We start from the raw sequence: 20,855 nt of genomic DNA, 5'->3' as shown, positions 1-20,855 counted from the left end.
ATATAAAATTATTAGTGTAGTGTTCACCACCATGATGCTGGCATGTAATTTTAAGCACAATGATAGTGGTGTAAATTATTGTAAAGCAGGGGTGCACAACATTTTATCCTCCAAGGGCCACATTGCCATACTGAACCAATCCCAAGGGCAGCAAAAAAATTTAAAGGGGTACTTGCATGAATACATCACCAGAACCACCATCAGTACATTGGTACATCACCAGAACCAATTTTTAAGTATTTGAAGAGGATTTGGAAAGTTTCTGCTCCCAAAAAATCAGTGTGAACACACTCTAACTCAAACTGATGTTTCTAAGCAGAGACTCTCTAAATCCTCCTAATAATCTTAAAAAATCTTAATGTGTCTGGGAAAGGCGGGAGAGTCAGCTGCCAGACAAAAGATAGTTCAGCAGACAGCTGAGCAAAAAATTCTCAAAAAGTTTGGAGGATTTTTAAGATTTAACACAGGCATGAAGCATGTTATATCTTACTACATGTATACTAGATCAGAACCACTGTCAGCACATTAGTGCGGCGCTAGAACCACCATCAGTACATGAATGCAATGCCAGAACCACCATCAGCACATGAATGCAGCGCCTGAACTATGTCTGTACATGAATGCATCGCCAGAACCACCAACAGTGCATGAATGCAGCAATGGAACCACCGTCAGTACTTGAATGCATCACCAGAACCACCGTCAGTACATAAATGCAGCATCAGAACCACCATCAGTACTTGAATGTGACTCGCCCCCTGGGCCGTGGGGTACCCGGAACCGGACTTCTGTACGATGCTGGGGGTAGTAGTGGCAACCCGATCTCGTGGCTCAGGGTGGTCAGACCAAATGCTGTGGCAGTCTATTTATAGATTTGTGAATGTCCGACTACACCACCCGTGGATTGCGGTCAGAGATAACCGCCGCTGCGAGACAGACCACTGAGGCTGGTGTTGGTGTGCAGCACAGGGGTAGGACAACTCCCCACGGGAAGAGTGTAGCCTCAGGGCAGTGTAGGTGGATGCTGGGGGTGATAGTGCCGGCCGCAATAGTAAAAGTTCAGAGCCCGTTTCAAACAGTTCTGGGTCTTTATTGTAGATGTTATTAATGACCCAACAGTAGTACCGGTTAGGAATGGGCCTGGGTATCTGAGAGCATTCGGGCAAGCCCCACTGGTCAGGGTGAGTGTGTAGGCCTACTGTTCTCTCTATGCTCTTTCTGACTATCCCCCTCTTCGTGGTGTAATAGCCCACGTCCCTGAGCTGGCCGTGTACTTCTCGCCTGTATGGCTTGCGACTCGGGCCTTGGGTACCTTTTGCTTTCTCCTCGCTGTACTGGTCCCTCTGTGTGGTGGAGCCTCCAGGCTTCTTAGGCCAAGGGACCTGAAATCCCTCGCGGGTTGGTTCTCTGCTGCTGGGCTTGATAACCCGGGGCAGCCTCGGACCCCAATGTCCGGTTAGATTGGTTCTCTGCCAGGACCGGCTCTCGTCGCCTCTGTCCCTGACTTGCAGTTTCTCCTCTGCCTCACGGACTCCTCAGCTGCTGCTGACCTGTCCCTCTTCTCTGAAAACCCTTCTGGACACTTCAGAAGTCGGTTCTGGTCTCCCTAACCCTGCCCCAGTTCCAACTTTTATAGGGCAGCCAGCTCCCCCTACTGGCCTGGGACAGGAGGTGCTGAATGCTAATTGTCCCTAACCAGGGAACCTCCCTCCTGCTCTCAGACACAGCCTTTATTATTTGTGGCATCCAGGACTGGGGTGACACATTCCCCCCTAGTAAAATTTAGTACTCCGGACTAAACAGGAAACACAAATACAGGGTATAAATGATAACATAACATATATACAAGTACATTTTGTCCTTAAGGCCACGGCGCTTCCATGACCGGGTGTCCATATCACCCAATATGGTGAAGTTTTGAACGGTGCGGGGACCTGTCTCCATAAACCCCAAGTTCCTGGCCTTGGGCGTGGCGACAAGGCTGAGCTACCTACTTTGGGCCACAAGGGAGCCACGCCGGACAGGTTTTTCTTCTGTGGCCATCTTCGCAAGAGGGCACCAAGTGCAACTATCTACAAGACAGTTCCGGCCATTCAGTGTCCATGACCTGTCAGTCCATTGAACTAGAAAAAACTGGAAAAACATTATTAATAACCAGGTACCAAACATAAAACATTTGCAACATACAGGTAAATATATACTTTGCATTTAGATTCTCCAGCGAGCTGGTATTTGACCCCTGGTGCTCCGGGTTGACCTGCGTAACCCACTGTCTGGTGGTGGTCTAACCTGGCTTTCCCCACTAGCATTTAGGGTACAGCTACTAGCTGGGTTTACAGGCAGTGCAGGCAGCTGTCTGCGGGTCCTTTGGTTTACCGCAGGCATGGCAGGCTCACTGTCAGCAGGGGGTTGACTCTCCTGGGCTGCTGGCGTGGGTTCTTCTGCCTCTGGGGCTGCTTGTTCCTCTTGTTCTTCCTGCTCTCCTGTAGGCTCCTGCTGGGTTGGTTGAAGGAAGTGTAGGACGGGTGCCACTATTGCGTCGTTTATCCGAGTCCAGGACCGGTGAAACTCCCCGAGGATGGTGCTGACCGTTTCTTCCTTGTCCACTGCAGGCTCAAGGTCATCTTGATCTTCACTTGCACTCTGTAGTTGCTCGGGGCACCGTTTTAGGTGGTCTCTGGAGACGGTGCTAGTGGTTTCTCCTCCATCCTTGGTAATTACACATACCTTCGGGTTGTTGTGGTCGGACTGCAGTACTGTGTACGGGTCGCTCTCCCACTGGTCATCTAGCTTGTGAAGCCTTCTCTTCCGCTTCAGGACCTGCTCACCAGGTTCCAGGGGACCAGCAGGGGCGTGTTGGTTGAAGAGCCTCTCTTGTTTTTCTCTCGCCTGAGCCAGACTCCTCTCCACACTCTCCTGTACCTTCTTGTACTGTAGCCGCCGTTCCGTATCCCAGTCCGCGTCTGGGGAGGTGTCCTCGGGTGTCAGGACTCCCATCTCCAGGTCTACCGGCAGCTTACCTGGTCTTGCTCGCATCAGGTAAGCCGGGGTGCAATTTTTAGCATTCACCGGGATATGGTTGTATAAGTCTATCAGGTCTGGCAGGTTCTCCGGCCACAGGCTGCCTTCTTCCAGGGGCAACGTCTTGAGGAGATCAATGACGATATTATTCATTTTCTCACACAGCCCATTGGTTTGCGGGTGGTAAGGCGTTGTCCGAATCTTCTTACAGCCGTAGAGGTTGCAGAACTCCTGGAAGACTTCAGCCTCAAACGCTGGACCTTGATCTGTCAAGACCTGTTCCGGATACCCGTGTGGACGGCAGAAGTGTTGTTGGAAGGCTCTGGCCGCTGTTTGGGCTGTCAAGTCTTTAACAGGAACCACCACCAGGAACCGGGAGTAATGGTCCACAATCGTGAGGGCATAGATGTAGCCGGACCGGCTTGGAGCCAACTTCACATGGTCTAGCGCTACCAGCTCCAGAGGCTGCCTGGTAATGATGGGCCTCAATGGAGTCTTCTGGCTGGCACGGTCCTTCCTTCTGAGGTTACATGGGCCGCAATCTCTGCACCATCTTTCTATGGCCCCTCTCATTCCTATCCAGAAGAACCGCTCCCATAACAGGAACTCCAATTTCTTCCACCCAAAGTGTCCTGCTCCATCATGGTAGGCCTCCAGGACCATAGCCGCATCTCGCCTGGGAACTACTACCTGCCAGGTTAACTCGTGTGTCCGGTGGTTGACAAGCCTTCTGCACAGTTTACCTTCGTAGAGAAATAGTCTGCTCTTCTCCTTCCACAGCTGCTTAGCTTCCTCAGAGGCATCCAGATCGGTATAGGCATCTGCCTGAGTCAGCATTTCCTTCACCAAGCAAACTGCAGGGTCACTATCCTACGTTTCAGCCCAGCCGTGGTGAGGTAAGGGATTGAACATGACGGTGGTCGAGTCTTTGTCTCTTACACGGTGGGAGTACTGGGTGGCCCCATACCGGTGGAATGCTGGGAGCTCTATTTCCTCCAGCTCGTCTGGATCTTCACCCTCATCGGGCAAGTGGGGCATTCTCGATAGGGCATCTGCATTGGTATTGGGTCGGCCTGCCCGGTACTTGATGGTGAAGTCATAGTTTGCTTGCCGGGCCATCCACCTCTGCTCTAGGGCACCAAGTCTCGCAGTGTCCAGGTGCGTCAACGGATTGTTGTCCGTGTACACAGTGAACTTCACAGAGGCCAGGTAATGCTTGAAACGTTCTGTGACGACCCACACCACTGCCAAGAATTCTAGCTTGAAGGAGCTGTAATTATCCGGGTTTCTTTCAGTGGGCCTCAGCTTCCGGCTGGCATACGCTATCACTCGTTCCCTGCCCTGTTGGTTTTGGGACAGTACGGCTCCTAGCCCCACATTACTGGCATCGGTGTGGAGGATAAAAGGCTGGCCATAATCAGGGTAGGCCAGAACTTCATCCCCCGTGAGGGCCATTTTCAGCTGGCGGAAGGAATCCTCTTCCAACTTGTCCCACTTGAAGGGTGGCTTGTGACTTCTGGATTTAGACTGACCTATCAGGAGGTCCTGCATTGGAGCTGCCATCTTAGTGAACCCGGGGATGAACCTTCGGTAGTAGCCTACCAACCCGAGGAATTGCCTCACTTCTTTGATGTTAGAGGGACTTGGCCAGTTATTTATTGCCGTGATTTTGTCAGGGTCGGGGGCTACTCCTTCTGCACTCACCACATGTCCCAGGTACTGTACCTTCGGCTTTAACAGATGGCACTTGGAGGGTTTCACTTTCATGACAAAGCCTGCCAGGGCCTCTAACACCTCGGCCAGGTGCCTTAGATGGTCCTCGTAAGTCTTCGAATAGACAATAACATCGTCCAGGTAGAGTAAGACTGTTTCAAAATTCCTATGTCCTAGGCAGCCTTCCATCAGCCTCTGGAAGGTCCCTGGTGCATTGCAGAGCCCGAACGGCATACAGTTGAATTCACTGAGTCCAATCGGGGTGGTGAAGGCGGTCTTCTCCTTGTCAGCCTCTGCCACAGGAACCTGCCAGTACCCGCTAGTAAGATCCAAAGTAGAGAAGAATTTAGCTGATTTTAGTGCGGCTAAAGACTCCTCTATCCTAGGTAACGGGTATGCGTCTTTATGGGTGATACGATTGACCTTTCTATAGTCCACGCACATTCTCATGGAACCGTCTTTCTTTTTTACCAAAACTAAGGGAGCTTCCCAGGGGCTACAGCTATCTCTAAAGACCCCAGCTTCTTTCATTTCTCTCAGCATGCCCTTTGCGTTCTGATAATGTGCAGGGGGTACAGGTCTGTGTCTCTCTTTTATTGGTGGGTGGCTCCCCGTGGGGATGTGGTGTTCCACTCCCTTTACTGTGCCAAAGTCTAGCGGGTGCTTACTAAAGATTCTCTCGTACTCGTGAACCACCCAGTAGACTCCTTGCTTTTGGCGCAGGGGAGTGGAGTCAGCACCCACATGGAGTTTCTGGCACCAGTCCTCCTTGTGTTTCTGGGAGCCATTATCCTCCACCGGGGAAGATGGAGGAAAGGTCTCCACGACCCTGAGAGCATTGTGTTCGACAGCAAACAATTTGGCTAATGTAGCATACCGGGGCAAATGTACTTCCCTTTCCCCAATGTTTAAGATCCGGACGGGCACCCTTCCATCGTGGACATCAACCACCCCCCGGGCTGTCAAAATGGTGGGCCTGCTGTCTGAGTACACGGGTTCTATTATGGCTTGATAGTCTCTCCCTGTTAACCCGATTGCAGTCTGACACCAGATCATCATTTCACTTTTGGGAGGCATGGCAATGGGGAACGGGTCGCTCATCCTCACACTACCGATCTCACCACCAGACAGTTCTACCTGTTGCCGTCTCATCAGGGCTCTTATCTCTTTCTGGAGGCCCCTCTGTTGGCTGGAGCTAGCATTCATCGCCACCTGCTGCAAAATTACAATTACTTCTGAAAGACAATTTTCAATCACGTTAGTACCCAAGGTTATTTTAGGGTGACTTTCTCGACGGTTAATGTCCACAATAATCACTCCCTGTGCCGGCAGTTCAACCTTACCAATCTTGATGGTCATCTCTCTGAACCCCACCTGCGGCACGGGTTGACCATTGCTGGCGATGATGCTCAAGTCATCGTCTGGATAACGGGTTATATCAGTGTCACTCCAGTACTGCTTGAAAAGTACATAGGGGATGGTAGTCACTTGGGACCCGGTGTCCAGCAGTGCACTCATGGGGATACCGTCCAGCACTACGGGTAAAATCGGGCGTCCCCCTACGTACTTATCACGCCAATTAGACGGGCCTGGTGACCTTATGCCTGGGGGTTGGCCCTCTGCCCCAGGTCGGACCCGTTTAAAGTACAGTACCTGGCTATGTGTCCCGGCTGGCTGCAACGGCGGCAAATCGGCTATCCATCCTCAGTGTAACGGTCGGCGGGCCTCCCTCTGAACGATGGGATCCTCCTCCTTCGACACCACGGGACATTCTCCGGACTGGAAGCCAGCTTGATTGGTCCTGACGGGTCCATCTGTAACGACTGTACGGTCCTGGTCAATGCAGCAACACTCTTTGTTAGTTCTTGGACCTGATGGTGCAGGTTTGCAGGCGGGGATGGGTTTAGGGCCTGCGCATCAGCCCCCACAAGGTCTGCAGGGTAAGGCGCTGCCTCCTGGTGGTAAGTGATGGCAGGGCGCCCAGAAGCTACAGCACCACCTGGTGCGGGTTCTCGGAGCACCCAGATGGCCCTATCTTTAAACTGTGCAAAAGTCAAATCGGGGTTCTGTAGGGCCATGAGGCTCAGCTGGGTTCTGTGGGCGCTGGACAGCAGACCTTCTATGAACTGTTCGGTCAATAGTTTATCTGTATCCTGCACGCTGCCAGGATCAGCTTGTTTGATTGCTCTCAGGGCTTCTTGCAAGTTTAAGGCATAGTCTCTGATACTATCTTGGGCTCGCTGCTTACATCCATAGAACCGCATTTTGATTTCTGCTGAGGTTCGGGTATCAAAGGTGTCCCGTAGACGGGTCAGAACCCCCCTTACAGTCCTTTTCTCCTCCGCTGTCCAAGACTTTACCTCCCGCTGGGCCGCACCAGTTAACTGCCCTATCAGTATGCTTACTTTCTGTTCTTCTGTCAGGGGATAAACTTTGAACAAGCTATACAGCCTTTCTTTAAAGTCGCCCAAGGTATGCGACTCGCCGGCATACTGTGGCAGCCAGGCCGCTCCGGGGATATAGGGCATGGAAAATGGCATCACAGCTGCAGCGGCTACTCTGGTGGTAGAGGGTCCCTCCGCGTCCGACATCTTACTCCCCCCTAGTTAACCGTGGCCTACCTTCCGGCGATCCTCTTCTGTAGGCCGCGGCTCCGCTCGCGATGCTCTGGGCAAGGACCTTTCATCGCTTGGTGATGACGTCGGCGTTCGCTGGATCTCCTTCCAGGACGTTGCGCAGCATCTCAGCGTAGGGCGGGGCTTCAGGTCTCACGCGTTTTTTTGACGTCCACGCCCCTCTTCTTCCCGCGCGGCATCCCGAAGATGGCGCCCGATGGCGGGAAACGGCTCCGGATGGCGGGAAATGGCCCCGAATGGCGGGAAACTTCACTCAGGTATGTATAAAGTCTTTTTCAGGCACGCAATACCCGTTTGTGGCGGGTTGGTCACAATCCTGCCGACTACGCCAAAGCTGACTCGCCCCCTGGGCCGTGGGGTACCCGGAACCGGGCTTCTGTACGATGCTGGGGATAGTAGTGGCAACCCGATCCCGTGGCTCAGGGTGGTCAGACCAAATGCTGTGGCAGTCTATTTATAGATTTGTGAATGTCCGACTACGCCACCCGTGAATTGCGGTCAGAGATAACCGCCGCTGCGAGGCAGACCACTGAGGCTGGTGTTGGTGTGCAGTACAGGGGTAGGACAACTCCCCACGGGAAGAGTGTAGCCTCAGGGCAGTGTAGGTGGATGCTGGGGGTGATAGTGCCGGCCGCAATAGTAAAAGTTCAGAGCCCGTTTCAAACAGTTCTGGGTCTTTATTGTAGATGTTATTAATGACCCAACAGTAGTACCGGTTAGGAATGGGCCTGGGTATCTGAGAGCATTCGGGCGAGCCCCACTGGTCAGGGTTAGTGTGTAGGCCTACCGTTCTCGCTATGCTCTTTCTGACTATCCCCCTCTTCGTGGTGTAATAGCCCACATCCCTGAGCTGGCCGTGTACTTCTCGCCTGTATGGCTTGTGACTCGGGCCTTGGGTATCTTTTGCTTTCTCCTCGCTGTACTGGTCGCTCTGTGTGGCGGAGCCTCCAGGCTTCTTAGGCCAAGGGACCTGAAATCCCTCGCGGGTTGGTTCTCTGCTGCTGGGCTTGATAACCCGGGGCAGCCTCGGATCCCAATGTCCGGTTAGATTGGTTCTCTGCCAGGACCGGCTCTCGTCGCCTCTGTCCCTGGCTTGCAGTTTCTCCTCTGCCTCACGGACTCCTCAGCTGCTGCTGACCTGTCCCTCTTCTCTGAAAACCCTTCTGGACACTTCAGAAGTCGGTTCTGGTCTCCCTAACCCTGCCCCAGTTCCAGCTTTTATAGGGCAGCCAGCTCCCCCTCCTGGCCTGGGACAGGAGGTGCTGCATGCTAATTGTCCCTAACCAGGGAACCTCCCTCCTGCTCTCAGACACAGTCTTTATTATTTGTGGCATCCAGGCCTGGGGTGACACAAATGCATCACCAGAACCACCATCAGTACATAAATGCAGCATCAGAACCACCATCAGTACATGAATTCAGCACCAGAACCACTGTCATAACATGTATACCTCACTAAGCTTAGTACAGCAATCATTTGTAATGTCAGGTCAGCCCCATATATAATTGTATTCCTTGAGCCTACAATTCCCAGTATTTTCTTAACAATGGTAAGAAGATACTGGGAGTTGTTAACAGTCATCAAACTGTGTACCATCAACATACAGGAACCACAGTACTGATGAGACGCAGTCAGTATCACAAATAAGCATTTGCATCCAGGTACCTTATAGACGACATCTTCTCTGATTGGAGTCGTTCCCATCCCTTTTGTCCCCATGTAGCTCAGACACCATGATGAGATTTCACTCCCACGGCTCATCTCTCCAGACTTCACTCTTCTCTGTCTTCAGCAGCTCATACCAATAAGGTGACCTTAAAAATAAAAGTATTATTATACTGCCCCTAAATAAAAATATCTCCCATGCTATTCCCCTGAATAAATAATTGCTCCTCACTGTCCTCCCTGCACAAAATATTTCCCTCAAACTGCTCCTCTCCATAATATCCCCCACACTGCACCTCTCCATAATATCCCTAACTGTCCCTCTCCATAATATTCCCCCCACACTGCCCTTCTCCATAACATCCCCCACTATGCCCCTTTCCATAATATCCCCCATATTGCCCCTCTCCATAATGTCGACCACACTGCCCCATCCATATTATCCCCCCACATTGCCCCTTTCACTAATATCCCTCCACACTGCCCCTCTCCATAATATCCCTCACACACTGCCCCTCTGTATAATACCCCCACACTTCTCCTCTCAATAATATAGTCCCTCTCCATAATGTTCCCCCAAACGCTGCCCTTCTCCAAAATAGCCATACATTTGAAAATTGGAAGAAGGGAGCCAACATCTCCCAGGTCCTTGTGGGATGCTTGTGCGTCTGTTGTAAAGTAATGATTACCTTACATAGTTGGACTTGGAGTAATTGATCCTCACTCAAGCCTATTTTTTTACTCACTTTTACATCATATGCCCAATATTATGTTGGGATACAGATACAGTTGGTAGTTGCTACAAATGTTTGACATGTTTTGAGTATTTTTAATATTGTATTTTCTAAAGTACTTTTGCAGTGGTAGAACACGCCATCCTTTCCTACAAAATCCAAAATGCAAGTGATTTCCAAATTTAGGATTGGTATTATTCATGGTATTTTATATGTATTTTGCCTAGGTGACATGTTTATTATTTGCCTCTAGCTGTCAGTTCCAACTTCTTTGACTTTGTTACCTGGACAAATAATTCAACTCAAAGAGGTCTTAGAAAAGGAATCTTCAAGGAGAGCATCAGGATCTTTTGAAGACGTAATTACTTCACCTTGCACACTTTCCCCAACTTTTTCATCTACGTATGAAGATGTAGAGAATGTAAATAGAATGCCTCAGTAAGTGTATAAAAATACTCTAATACTTCTACTAATAACATTATTTAATGTACTGAGTTGTAAAGTTGAAAATTAAAGGGGGTGTCTGGTTTCAAATCATCGGGACCTGATTGGTTCAGGTCCCGATGACATTATTGTCATGCAAGCCATTGATAACAATCAGTGAGAAAGTTTGTTGTAGTAACAAACTTTCCTGGGTGATTTGCTTCATATACATCACTGTCTCTTCTCTGATCTTCTGTCAGTGAGTGATCAGAGGAGAGACATTGTGACAAGCGCTACTCACAAGCTTTCTCAGTGAGTGATTTTGTCATACTGTGAAATACACACATACACATAAATCAATTACCTGTTAATCCCACCAATTTATCAGTAAGGAAATAGGGTTAGATTGACTAGGCGTAGTATAAATTGATATATAAATGAGATTATTCATTTATAAATAATTAAATGTAATATTTATATTCTTACAATTTACTGTAAATGAATCAGTTGACTTTTCTAATACATTTATAAAATATATACATTTAAATAAATTGATCGCAGTTGTTTTACCGATTAATCAATTAAATAGTTATATCAATTATTTTGCTCATCATAATTAATTTCATTTATTTATTTTACAACTAGTTTATTTTTGTACTATATATAGATACACATACACACATAGTCTATCTATTATTTAGAAGTGCTGCACCAGTTAATCAGTATTAATCAGTTAATTAGCTGCTTTAATTCATTTTAATTCATTTTTCTACAACTCGTTTATTTTTGTATATATATCTGTATCTATAATTCAATAGGAAGTGATGCACCAGGTAGTCAATTACTTAGTTGCGTAAATCAATTAATTAATTGCATCAATTTGTTCATTTTTGTACTAATATGCACACATACAAATACTATATACATATATATTGCATGCATAATTTTGATAGCAATGTATTTTCCACTAAAATATAGCTACAGTATATAATACTGTAGCGTGTACTCCTCACTCCTGTTGCTTGCTGTCATTACAGCTCTGGGAGGGAGGAGAGCTGCGGTGTGCAAGCGGTACACATAATATGTTTGTCACATAAAATGGTCTAGATATATCCTTGTTATTACATGGGACAAACTCTGCTTCCATGATGATGTTCACTGTTCACACACTGACCCAGATGTGGAGAAAAAAAGTTTTGATGAGCCCCTCTGCCTCTTTTTACTGCCCTATACAGTTTAAATAAAATAAATATTGTGAAAGGTCCTGTGTAAACCTTGGGCTCCAGGGCATCTTCTGATCACGTGATGGTTAAGGTAGAATATTGGGTTACATTAACATATACCAAAATATTAATATTTTCTTATAGGGAAAAATGTTCCTGGTCATTCTTCACCTATGTCAGAATTTGTTATTGTTTCTTTTCTAACTATTTAAAGGTGCTTTTACTCTGTATCTCGCCAACAAGCCACCGAAATGCTCATGAAGGATGAAAATGACGGCAATTTAATTCTCAGGCCTGGTGCAGACTGCAAGAACTTTGCTGTTACTATCCGTGAGCCCACAGAAAATAGGTACATTTATAAAACATGGTAATAGTTATTGTTCTTATTAATCAATTGCTATACATGCCAAATAGTGATTAATGCTTAAAGGCTGCACACGCTGAATGGCTGGACCTGTGGACTGTGACACCGATGACATCACAGGTTGCTGCCTGCTTATGATTGGTCAGCATCATACAGGAGGAGCATCATACACACACCCAGCGAAAACTAACTAATAACTTCCACTTGGACTAAACTAAGTTTAACTAATTAGGTGCTAAATATATGATTGTTAAAATCTCCGGTGACAAAACAAAAAACAAAATAAAAAAAAACATTTTATTTTGCTCTGAAGCCACTACTATATTGTATGTCCAGTTCAACATGAAAAATTCTGTATAAGGTCATCTTTAAGTATTGGGCATACTGTATATCGTTTTTAGTACTTTATTTTATTTTGGTGCAGGCATTGTTGTTTTTTCCACTGTTTATTGTAATTGTCATTTGATTACTGGTCCACGAATATTTCTCATTGAGTTATCTTGCTTCACATATTACTAAGGAGTTTGAGTTTAGGGGCTGAATCGCAGGGCACTCCCATTAACCAGACTGAGGGCAACAGTTTTGCATACATATTTTTTTTAAATCTGCATAACTGTAATCTGCATAACCCTGTGTATTCTTCTATGGTCACTAAATCTCTTTTCAAGTGTCTTTTTGTTTCTGTAGATGATGTGAAGCCAAGAGTTCATATGATTTTAATAGGGAGAGAGGAGAAAGTGCTGCCAGACACCTCTGGTTTGAAATTTCAACTGCCCGATTCTTCTCATCCTTGACATCATAGGTCGATGAAGAATCGAGAGGCACCCATGCCCATTAGATAATCAGCCTCAGGGCCGGTTTTAGACAAAGTGAGTGATTCGGTCGACAGGGTAGGGGTACTCGGATACCGGGATGGATGGGCTACTTCTGTGGGGATCACGGTTGGTCGGTTCCCGGTTCCATGCCCTGGACCGTCAGTAAAGGGATGGGGGTGAGGATGATGGGAGTATTGTGTCCTGACGCCTCCTGTGGTAACTGGTAAAATCGGATACCAGCGCTGTGTATGGTTGCTGAGGTGATCGGCATACGGCTTGTACGAATGCTATAGGCAGTAATGTCAAAGTAGGCACACACACACATTAAGTCTTTGTTTCAGTACCTTTCTTTTACTGATGTCCGGTAACAGGTACAGTTCAGGAGGGTAACCAGGTTTTTGGCGCAGGTAGAGATATTCACTCTGGAAATTTGTGAGGCCTCCTCTAACAATGTGTGCGTTGTTTGGGATCAGTCCTGCCTTAAGCTGAACCTGCCACCTTTTACTTTCTTTGGGGTCCTTCTCCACAACTGACAATGAGGACCTTTCCTTGGGGCTACCAATACTCTTTCTGGGCCCCTGGTCCTATACTTGGTCAAGTTTGGCAACTCTTTCCCCTTCTTCTTCAGGGGGAGTAGATCCTCCTAATCTGTCCGGGTTTTCTATGCTATTCCTGAATTAATAGCAATCTCGGACTCCGGTGTCCGGGTGAGCTAAAGGGATAATAGTTTTATCTCTTTCTTTCTCCTTCTAGCCTCCGTCCCTCTCTCAAGGGCGCTTCACAACACAGACCTGATCCTAGTTCAGGGCTTAACTGGTCCTCAGCCAACAGCTCTGTGTCTCTCTCCTCCTTCATCCCTCACAAGATTAACTGCCTCTTTGCTGTCTCCCTGGAAACTGACTCCTCCCCTCAGACCTGAGGTGGAAGGTGTTGTGTGTGCCCAAGTGTACATCTCTCCCTACACCTATGGATCCTGTGGTAATCCCCCGCAGGGGTGCCACATTCCCCACTTGTTAACTTCAGTCCTCCGGGACTGAAACATTTTTTTTTTAACAAAGATAGCATAACATTAACATTTCTATTTGTAATTTGAACAGAGTCTCAAAAATAAAATTTACAATAACCAGGGAAAATGGGAAAAACGGATAACCAGTCCATACAACGCTAGTCGATCTGCTGCAAGCTGTTAAAGTGAAAGTCTTTTTGCCACCACCAGTCCTGTGGCTTCGGTGCATTCTTAAAAATTTTTCAAAAAGTTTCAGACGTCCAAACAGGTAAAGTCTCTTTAGGCTTAAAGATTCAAATAGACTTAATAATTCACAATACACAACAAAACATTTACTACGTGTGCCTCGGCACAAGGGTCCTAGGTACTGCAGGGGCCTCTCCCGGTCATAAGCACTGTAGGCCCTTTGGCCCTGGGATCACCTATTGGCCAAGATTTTGCTCTCCCTAGACAACTTCTTGCGCCAACTCTACTCACCCTTTTTTTATGTTGTGTACCTGGTGTAACCTGTTTTGGTCTACTCGTCACCCTTCTATATACTGACTTTAACTACATATTTACATTTTTTAACCTATTTACATTTCCCTTTTGTTATGGTTTACTCCCTGTATCTGAGTGGTGGGTGTCCAAAATTAATACGTGATGACCTCCGTAAAACTGGTATTCCACTGGTGCGTAAGCCTGGTGTGGAGCGAACACTACTTACTGACTCTTGTGTTGGTCTACGTACCACAGGTATGCCGGAGTGTCTTCCCACTCCTCTAGTGGGAATGGCAGGTACACCGATTGCAGGATTCCCTGGCTCGGCTACAGCGGGTGGTTCTTCTCTTGATCCTTCTACTGGTTGTGGGAATGTCAACATGGGAATTAAATATGCTCCTTCTATTTGGGGCCAATCTGCGGGTAACTCTCCTAAGATTGTCTTAATTGTCCTTGGTGTCTCTTCTTCTGGTATGGGACAAGGGATATATTCTTTTTGTTGTAAGGGTTGAGGACACTTCTTTAAGTGGTCTCGGGACACTGTTGCTGTTGTTTTTCCGTTATCCTTGCTGATTAGACAGGTTTTCTGGTTGTCAAAATTGGATGGTAATACAGTGTATGGTTCTTCTTCCCATTGATTATCCAGCTTATGAAGTCTCTTTTTCCTTTTCAAAACCAATTCTCCGGGGGTTAACGGGATTCCTTGTGCGTTTTTATTGAAATTGGTTTCTTGTCTTTCTCTGGATTTTGCTAGACTTTTCTCAACACACTCCTGTATTTTCTTGTATTGTTCTGTTCTTCTAGTATCCCAATCTGCACTTGAGGGGTCTTCCTCAGGAACTACAATGCCCATTTCAAAGTCCACTGGCAATTTTCCTGGTCTCGCTCTCATCAAGTATGCTGGGGTACAATTAGTTGAGCTTACTGGGATGTTGTTATAGATGTCAATCAGATCTGGTAATTTCTCTGGCCATCTGTTTCTGTCTTCCAAGGGTAGAGTCTTCAGCAATTCTATTACCAGGTGATTCATTTTTTCGTACATTCCATTAGTTTGGGGATGGTAAGGCGTGGTACGAATTTTCTTGCATCCATACAAGCTACAGAACTCTTGAAATATTTCCGCTTCAAAGGCAGGACCCTGATCTGTCAATACCTGTTCTGGATATCCATGTGGCCTGCAGAAATAAGCTTGAAAGGTTCTTGCTGCCAAGTCCTTCACAGGAGCTACCACTAGGAATCTGGAATAGTGGTCCACCATGGTAAGAGCATAAGTATAGCCTGATCTACTGGGTGTGAGTTTGACATGATCCAATTCTACTAGTTCCAGGGGCTGTTTGGTTATGATAGGCTGGAGTGGTGCTTTCTGGTTGTTATGATCTCCTCTTCTTAATGAGCATGGGCCACAATTTTTACACCATTTTTCTATGGAAGACCTCATGCCAATCCAATAAAACCTCTCACGTAACAGTATTTCCAATTTTCTCCATCCAAAGTGTCCTGCTCCATTATGGTACGCTTCCAATACCATTTGGACGTTTCTCTTTGGAACCACAACTTGCCATACCATTTCATGTGTCCTTGGATTGATATACCGTCTGCACAATTGGTTTTTATAGATAAATAACCTGCTTCTTTCTTTCCACAGGTATTGGGCCTCTGGGGGAGCATTCTTCTCAATTTTGGAATCCGGTTGGGTTACCAGCCGCTTCACTAGGCTCACTGCCGGATCGCTGTCTTGGGTTTCTTTCCATCCATAATGAGGCAGTTTGTTTAGGGCAACATCCTGACGGTTCTGGTAGATATGGGTTTCTGTCATTTTCCATTTTCTACTTTTATGGAAAGCTGGAAGTTCTATTTCCTCCAAGTCATCTGTTTCTTCTTCAAGCCCTTGCAAGTGTACTTGAGGGTTTCTGGAGAGGCCATCAGCATTTGCATTTCCACGGCCTGTTCGGTACTTGATGGTAAAGTCGTAGTTCGATAGCCGGGCCATCCAGAGCTGCTCCAATGCACCAAGCTTTGCAGTATCCAAATGTGTTAGCGGATTATTGTCCGTAAAGATGGTAAATTTTGAAGCTGCTAAGTAACGCTTGAACCTCTCCGTGACTGCCCAGACCAAGGCCAGGAACTCCAACTTAAAGAAACTGTAATTTTCCGGGTTCCTCTCGGTAGGTCGAAGTCTTCTACTGGCATAGGCAATTACTCTTTCCTTGCCTTCTTGTATTTGGGACAGTACTGCTCCCAGGCCTACATTGCTTACATCCGGGTAGAGGACAAATGGTAGGTTATAATCTGGGTACGCCAAGGTTTCCTCACCGGTCAGGGCCTGTTTCATTTCTTGGAAGGAGTCTTCTTGTTTCTTTCCCCATTCCAACGGCGGCTCTGCAGACCTTCTCTTCTTAGCTTGGCCTACCAGAAGATCTTGTAGGGGCGCTGCCATCTTCGTGTAGCCCTTAATAAATCTTCTGTAATACCCAACCAAACCAAAGAACTGACGTACCTCTCTGACGGTGGTCGGCCTCTGCCAGTCCTGGATAGCTGTCACTTTTTCCGGATCTGGTGCTACGCCATCCGCGCTGACCACATGCCCTAGGTTCTTCATAGGTTTTGGAATACACTATGACGTCATCCAGGTATAAAAGTACCGTCTCAAAATTCCGGTGTCCCAGGCAGCACTCCATGAGTCTCTGAAACGTCCCCGGTGCATAGCATAACCCAAATGGCATGCTATTGAATTCGCATAGGCCCATTGGTGTTGTGAATGCTGTTTTCTCCCGGTCTTCTTCTTCAACGGAGACCTGCCAATACTAACTAGTAGGATCTAATGTGGAGAAATACTTAGCCGTCTTTAATGCAGCAAGAGACTCCTCTATCCGGGGTAACGGGTAAGCATCTTTGTGAGTGATCCTATTGACCTCCCTGTAATACACACACATCCTCATAGTGCCATCTTTTTTTCTGACTAAGACTAAGGGGGCCACCCAGGGACTACAGCTATCTTTTATAACCCCGGCCCCCTTCATGTCCTGCAGCATCTCTTTAGCACACTGGTAGTGGTTTGGTGGGATGGGTCTATGTCTCACTTTAATCGGGGGGATGATCTCTTGTGGGTATGTGATGGTGTACCCCTTTTATCCTCCCAAAATCTAATGGATACTTGGCTAAACGCTTGTACTACCCGCTAAACTCCTTGCTTCTGAGGTTCGGGAGTGGCATCAGTCCCTATGTGCAACTGCTGACACCACTCCTCCAGCTGTCCCTTGGGGTTGTTGTCCTCCGCCTGACTTGATGGGGGCAAGGGCTCTAGTGTCTGTATGTTTTTATTACTGACAGTGTACAGCTTTGCTACAGTAGCATACCGGGGTAGTTTCACTTCTTCCTCACCACAATTCAACACACGGATTGGTACTCTTCACCTGCGTACATCCACCACCCCTCTAGCTGTCAGCAGTGTAGGTCTATGCTCTGAATATACCGGTTCTACTATTGCCTGGTATTCCTTTCTTCTGATACACATAGCTGCTCGACACCATATCATCATTTCACTGTTTGGTGGTAATACAATGGGAAACGGGTCCGTTACCCGCGCACTGCCAATCTCCCCTCCAGACAGATTTACCTTGTGCTTGTGAATTAAGGCATGGATTTCTCTTTGAAGGACTCTCCTCCGCCCAATGCCAGCAGTCTCTTTAATCTGTTGGAGTAAAAACAGCACTTCTTCAAGGCAGTTTTCAATCACATTAGTACCAAGCACCATGTAAAGACATTTGTTCATCTTCTACCACACATAACCCTTGGCCTTTCAACTCAACCCTCCCCAGCTTTATTGTCACCTCTCTAAAGCCCACCTGATTCAGTGGTTGACCATTAGCTGCTAAAATGACAAGACTAGAGTCTGGGGGGCTAAGATCAGCATAAGACCAAAATTGCTTGTAAAGGATATGTGGGATGGTGGTGACTTGTGACACAGTGTCCAATAAGGCCGATGTGGGGATTCCTTCTTGCGTAATGTTGAGGTATGGGCGGCCTCCCACATATCGACTACGCCAGTCATATGGGCCCTGCCTTTTTATTCCTGGGGGTTGGCCCTGGGACCCAGGAATCTCGGGTTTAAACGACATCTTCTTGCAAAGTGGCCCGGTTTGTTGCAACGAAGGCAAACGGGTTGTCCTGAAGAATCCGTGTGGTTGGTCGCTCTGCGTCGGAATGGTGAGTTGGTCCCCTGAATGGGCGACTTGTTGATCCCCTCCATGGGCGACATGGCTCTGTGTCGGAATGGTGCGTTTGTCCCCTGCACGGGCGACATGAGCTTTCTCCTCATCCACGGAACATCCTCAGGGGATTCAGCTAACTGGATTTTGCTTGGTGGTTGTGCCTCCGGTCTGGCTTGCAAGAGTTTTAACATGTAGTCCATGTTTTTGGTTAGTTGTAACACCTGATTACGTAGGTCATCAGCAGATTCGGGTGCGACAGCTTGTCCTATCGCTTTTACAGAGTCTTTAGGGGTAGGCTCTAAGTTCATGTGAGAGGTATTAACCTGCCAGGATGGGATTGCAGGTTTTGCAGGTAATGGGTCTTGTAGTACAGTTATAGCACGGTCCTTTAAGGTATTAAATTCCACATCTGGATGATCTAGGACCCACATGTGCACCTGCTGACGGTGAAAGTCTGATCTCAACCCATTCATAAACTGTTCTGCAAGCAATTTATCTTCGTCTTGCACACTTGCTGGATCTACCCGTTTTATGGACCGGAGTGCCGCTTGTAAACGTAGGGCAAAGTCTCTGATGGTATCTTGCTGTCTCTGCTTACATTGGTAGAATAGCATCCTTAGTTCAGACTGTGTGCGTTTTTGAAAAGCAGCTTTGAGCTTATCAAACACATTTTCTATAGAGTCTCCATCAGCATCGCTCCAAGTCTCAGCTTCTAGCTCCACTGCACCTATTAGTTGTCCCTGCACCACGGAGGCTCGCTGCTTTCCTGTCATTGCATACATGTCCAGTACCGCACACATTTTACGTTTGAAAGCTGCTAAGGTACCGGGTTTACCTTCATACGTCGGTAACCATTTGGCCCCCGGTACATACGGCAAGGCAATTGGCAGTATCGGGGCCATCGCTCCAGATGCTGCGGCTCCTTCACCAGCTGAGGAACCGGCTGCTGCTGCGTCTTGGGCATCCCCTCCCTCAAGGTCTCGGATATTGTTTGCTTCACTCATGACGGTGCCCCCCTAGTTAACCGTTGCCAGCTGCTACGATCAACTCCTTCAGTCACCGGTGACTTTAAAAAAAAAAACGGCGGGGCTATCCTTGCGCTCCTTTAGCCACGCCCCCGCGACTCTCTCCGCTCTGTGACGCAGTTTAATTTCTCTATGACGTAGTAATGACGGCCCGTTTTACAGTACACAAACTTTCAATAAAGTCCAATTTAAGCACACAGTACCCGGTTCTACCGGGCCCGGAATCCTGTTCGTGACGCCAAACTGAGTCGGTCGACAGGGTAGGGGTACTCGGATACCGGGATGGATGAGTTACTTCTGTGGGGATCACGGTTGGTTGGTTCCCGGTTCCATGCCCTGGACCGTCAGTAAAGGGATGGGGGTGAGGATGATGGGAGTATTGTGTCCTGACTCCTCCTGTGGTAACTGGTAAAATCGGTTACCAGCGCTGTGTATGGTTGCTGAGGTATTCGGCATACGGCTTGTACAAACGCTATAGGCAGTAATGTCAAAGTAGGCACACACACACATTATGTCTTTGTTTCAGTACCTTTCTTTTACTGAAGTCCGGTAACAGGTACAGTTCAGGAGGGTAACCAGGTTTTCGGTGCAGGTAGAGATATTCACTCTAACAATGTGTGCGTTGTTTGGGATCAGTCCTGCCTTAAGCTGAACCTTTTACTTTCTTTGGGGTCCTTCTCCACAACTGACAATGAGGACCTGTAACGGGTTTGGGAGGCGGAACCACTGAGCAACTTATACAAGGGGGCGGTCCTTGTAAGGAAGCGGGTGGCGACCAGGGAAGACAGGCAGGCAGTCACAGCAGGTGACCGGGACAGTCTCAGGGTAAACGGGCAGGAGGTCACGGCAAGTGACCGGGACAGTCTCTGGGTAAACGGGCAGGAGGTCACAGCAAGTGACCGGGACAGTCTCTGGGTAAACGGGCAGGAGGTCACAGCAAGTGACCGGGACAGTCTCTGGGTAAACGGGCAGGAGGGCACGGCAAGTGTCCGGGACAGTCTCTGGGTAAAGGGTAGGTACGACCTGTGACGGCTGAGCCTCCAGGTAGGCTAGCAGGCAGATGGCAGATGAGTGCTCCCAGGTGAGCTGGCGAGAGTCTCTGGATAAGCAGGTGGTCACAGCATGTGACGGCGGAGCCTCCAGGTAGGCTAACAGACAGGTAGCAGATGAGCGCTCCCAGGTGAGCGGGCAAGAGTCTCTGGACTGGCAGGTGGTCACAGCACGTGACGGCGGAGCCTCCAGGTAGGCTAGCAGGCAGGTAGTAGATGAGCGCTCCCAGGTGAGCGGGCAAGAGTCTCTGGACAGGCAGGTGGTCACAGCACGTGACGGCGGAGCCTCCAGGTAGGCTAGCAGACAGGTAGCAGGTGAGCGCTCCCAGGTGAGCGGGCAAGAGTCTCTGGACTGGCAGGTGGTCACAGCACGTGACGGCGGAGCCTCCAGGTAGACTAGCAGACAGGTAGCAGGTGAGCGCTCCCAGGTGAGCGGGCAAGCTGGTCCATAGACAGACTGACAGGTGTCGGAAGGCAGACCGTCGGACC

The 20,855-nt window shown here is 48.0% G+C and overlaps 1 protein-coding gene across 2 annotated transcripts in view; it reads left to right on the top strand.

Annotated features, from left to right (window-relative positions):
- STAP1 (signal transducing adaptor family member 1) overlaps window positions 1-20,855 on the top strand; it is a 221,731-nt gene that overhangs the window by 117,579 nt on the left and 83,297 nt on the right. For both annotated transcript variants that reach the window (XM_073637049.1, XM_073637050.1), the window contains exons 5-6: window positions 10,024-10,208; window positions 11,631-11,765. In XM_073637049.1, coding sequence (XP_073493150.1) covers window positions 10,024-10,208; window positions 11,631-11,765 — 320 coding nt within the window. The remainder of the gene's footprint in view (window positions 1-10,023; window positions 10,209-11,630; window positions 11,766-20,855) is intronic.

Source organism: Phyllobates terribilis, unplaced genomic scaffold (assembly GCF_046119375.1).
Source record: "Phyllobates terribilis strain yellow unplaced genomic scaffold, ASM4611937v1 Scaffold_1__5_contigs__length_1240528914, whole genome shotgun sequence".
Taxonomy (NCBI): Eukaryota; Metazoa; Chordata; class Amphibia; order Anura; family Dendrobatidae; genus Phyllobates; species Phyllobates terribilis.
Note: the sequence above shows the minus strand (reverse complement) of the source record. Positions and strands in the feature narration are given on the sequence as shown.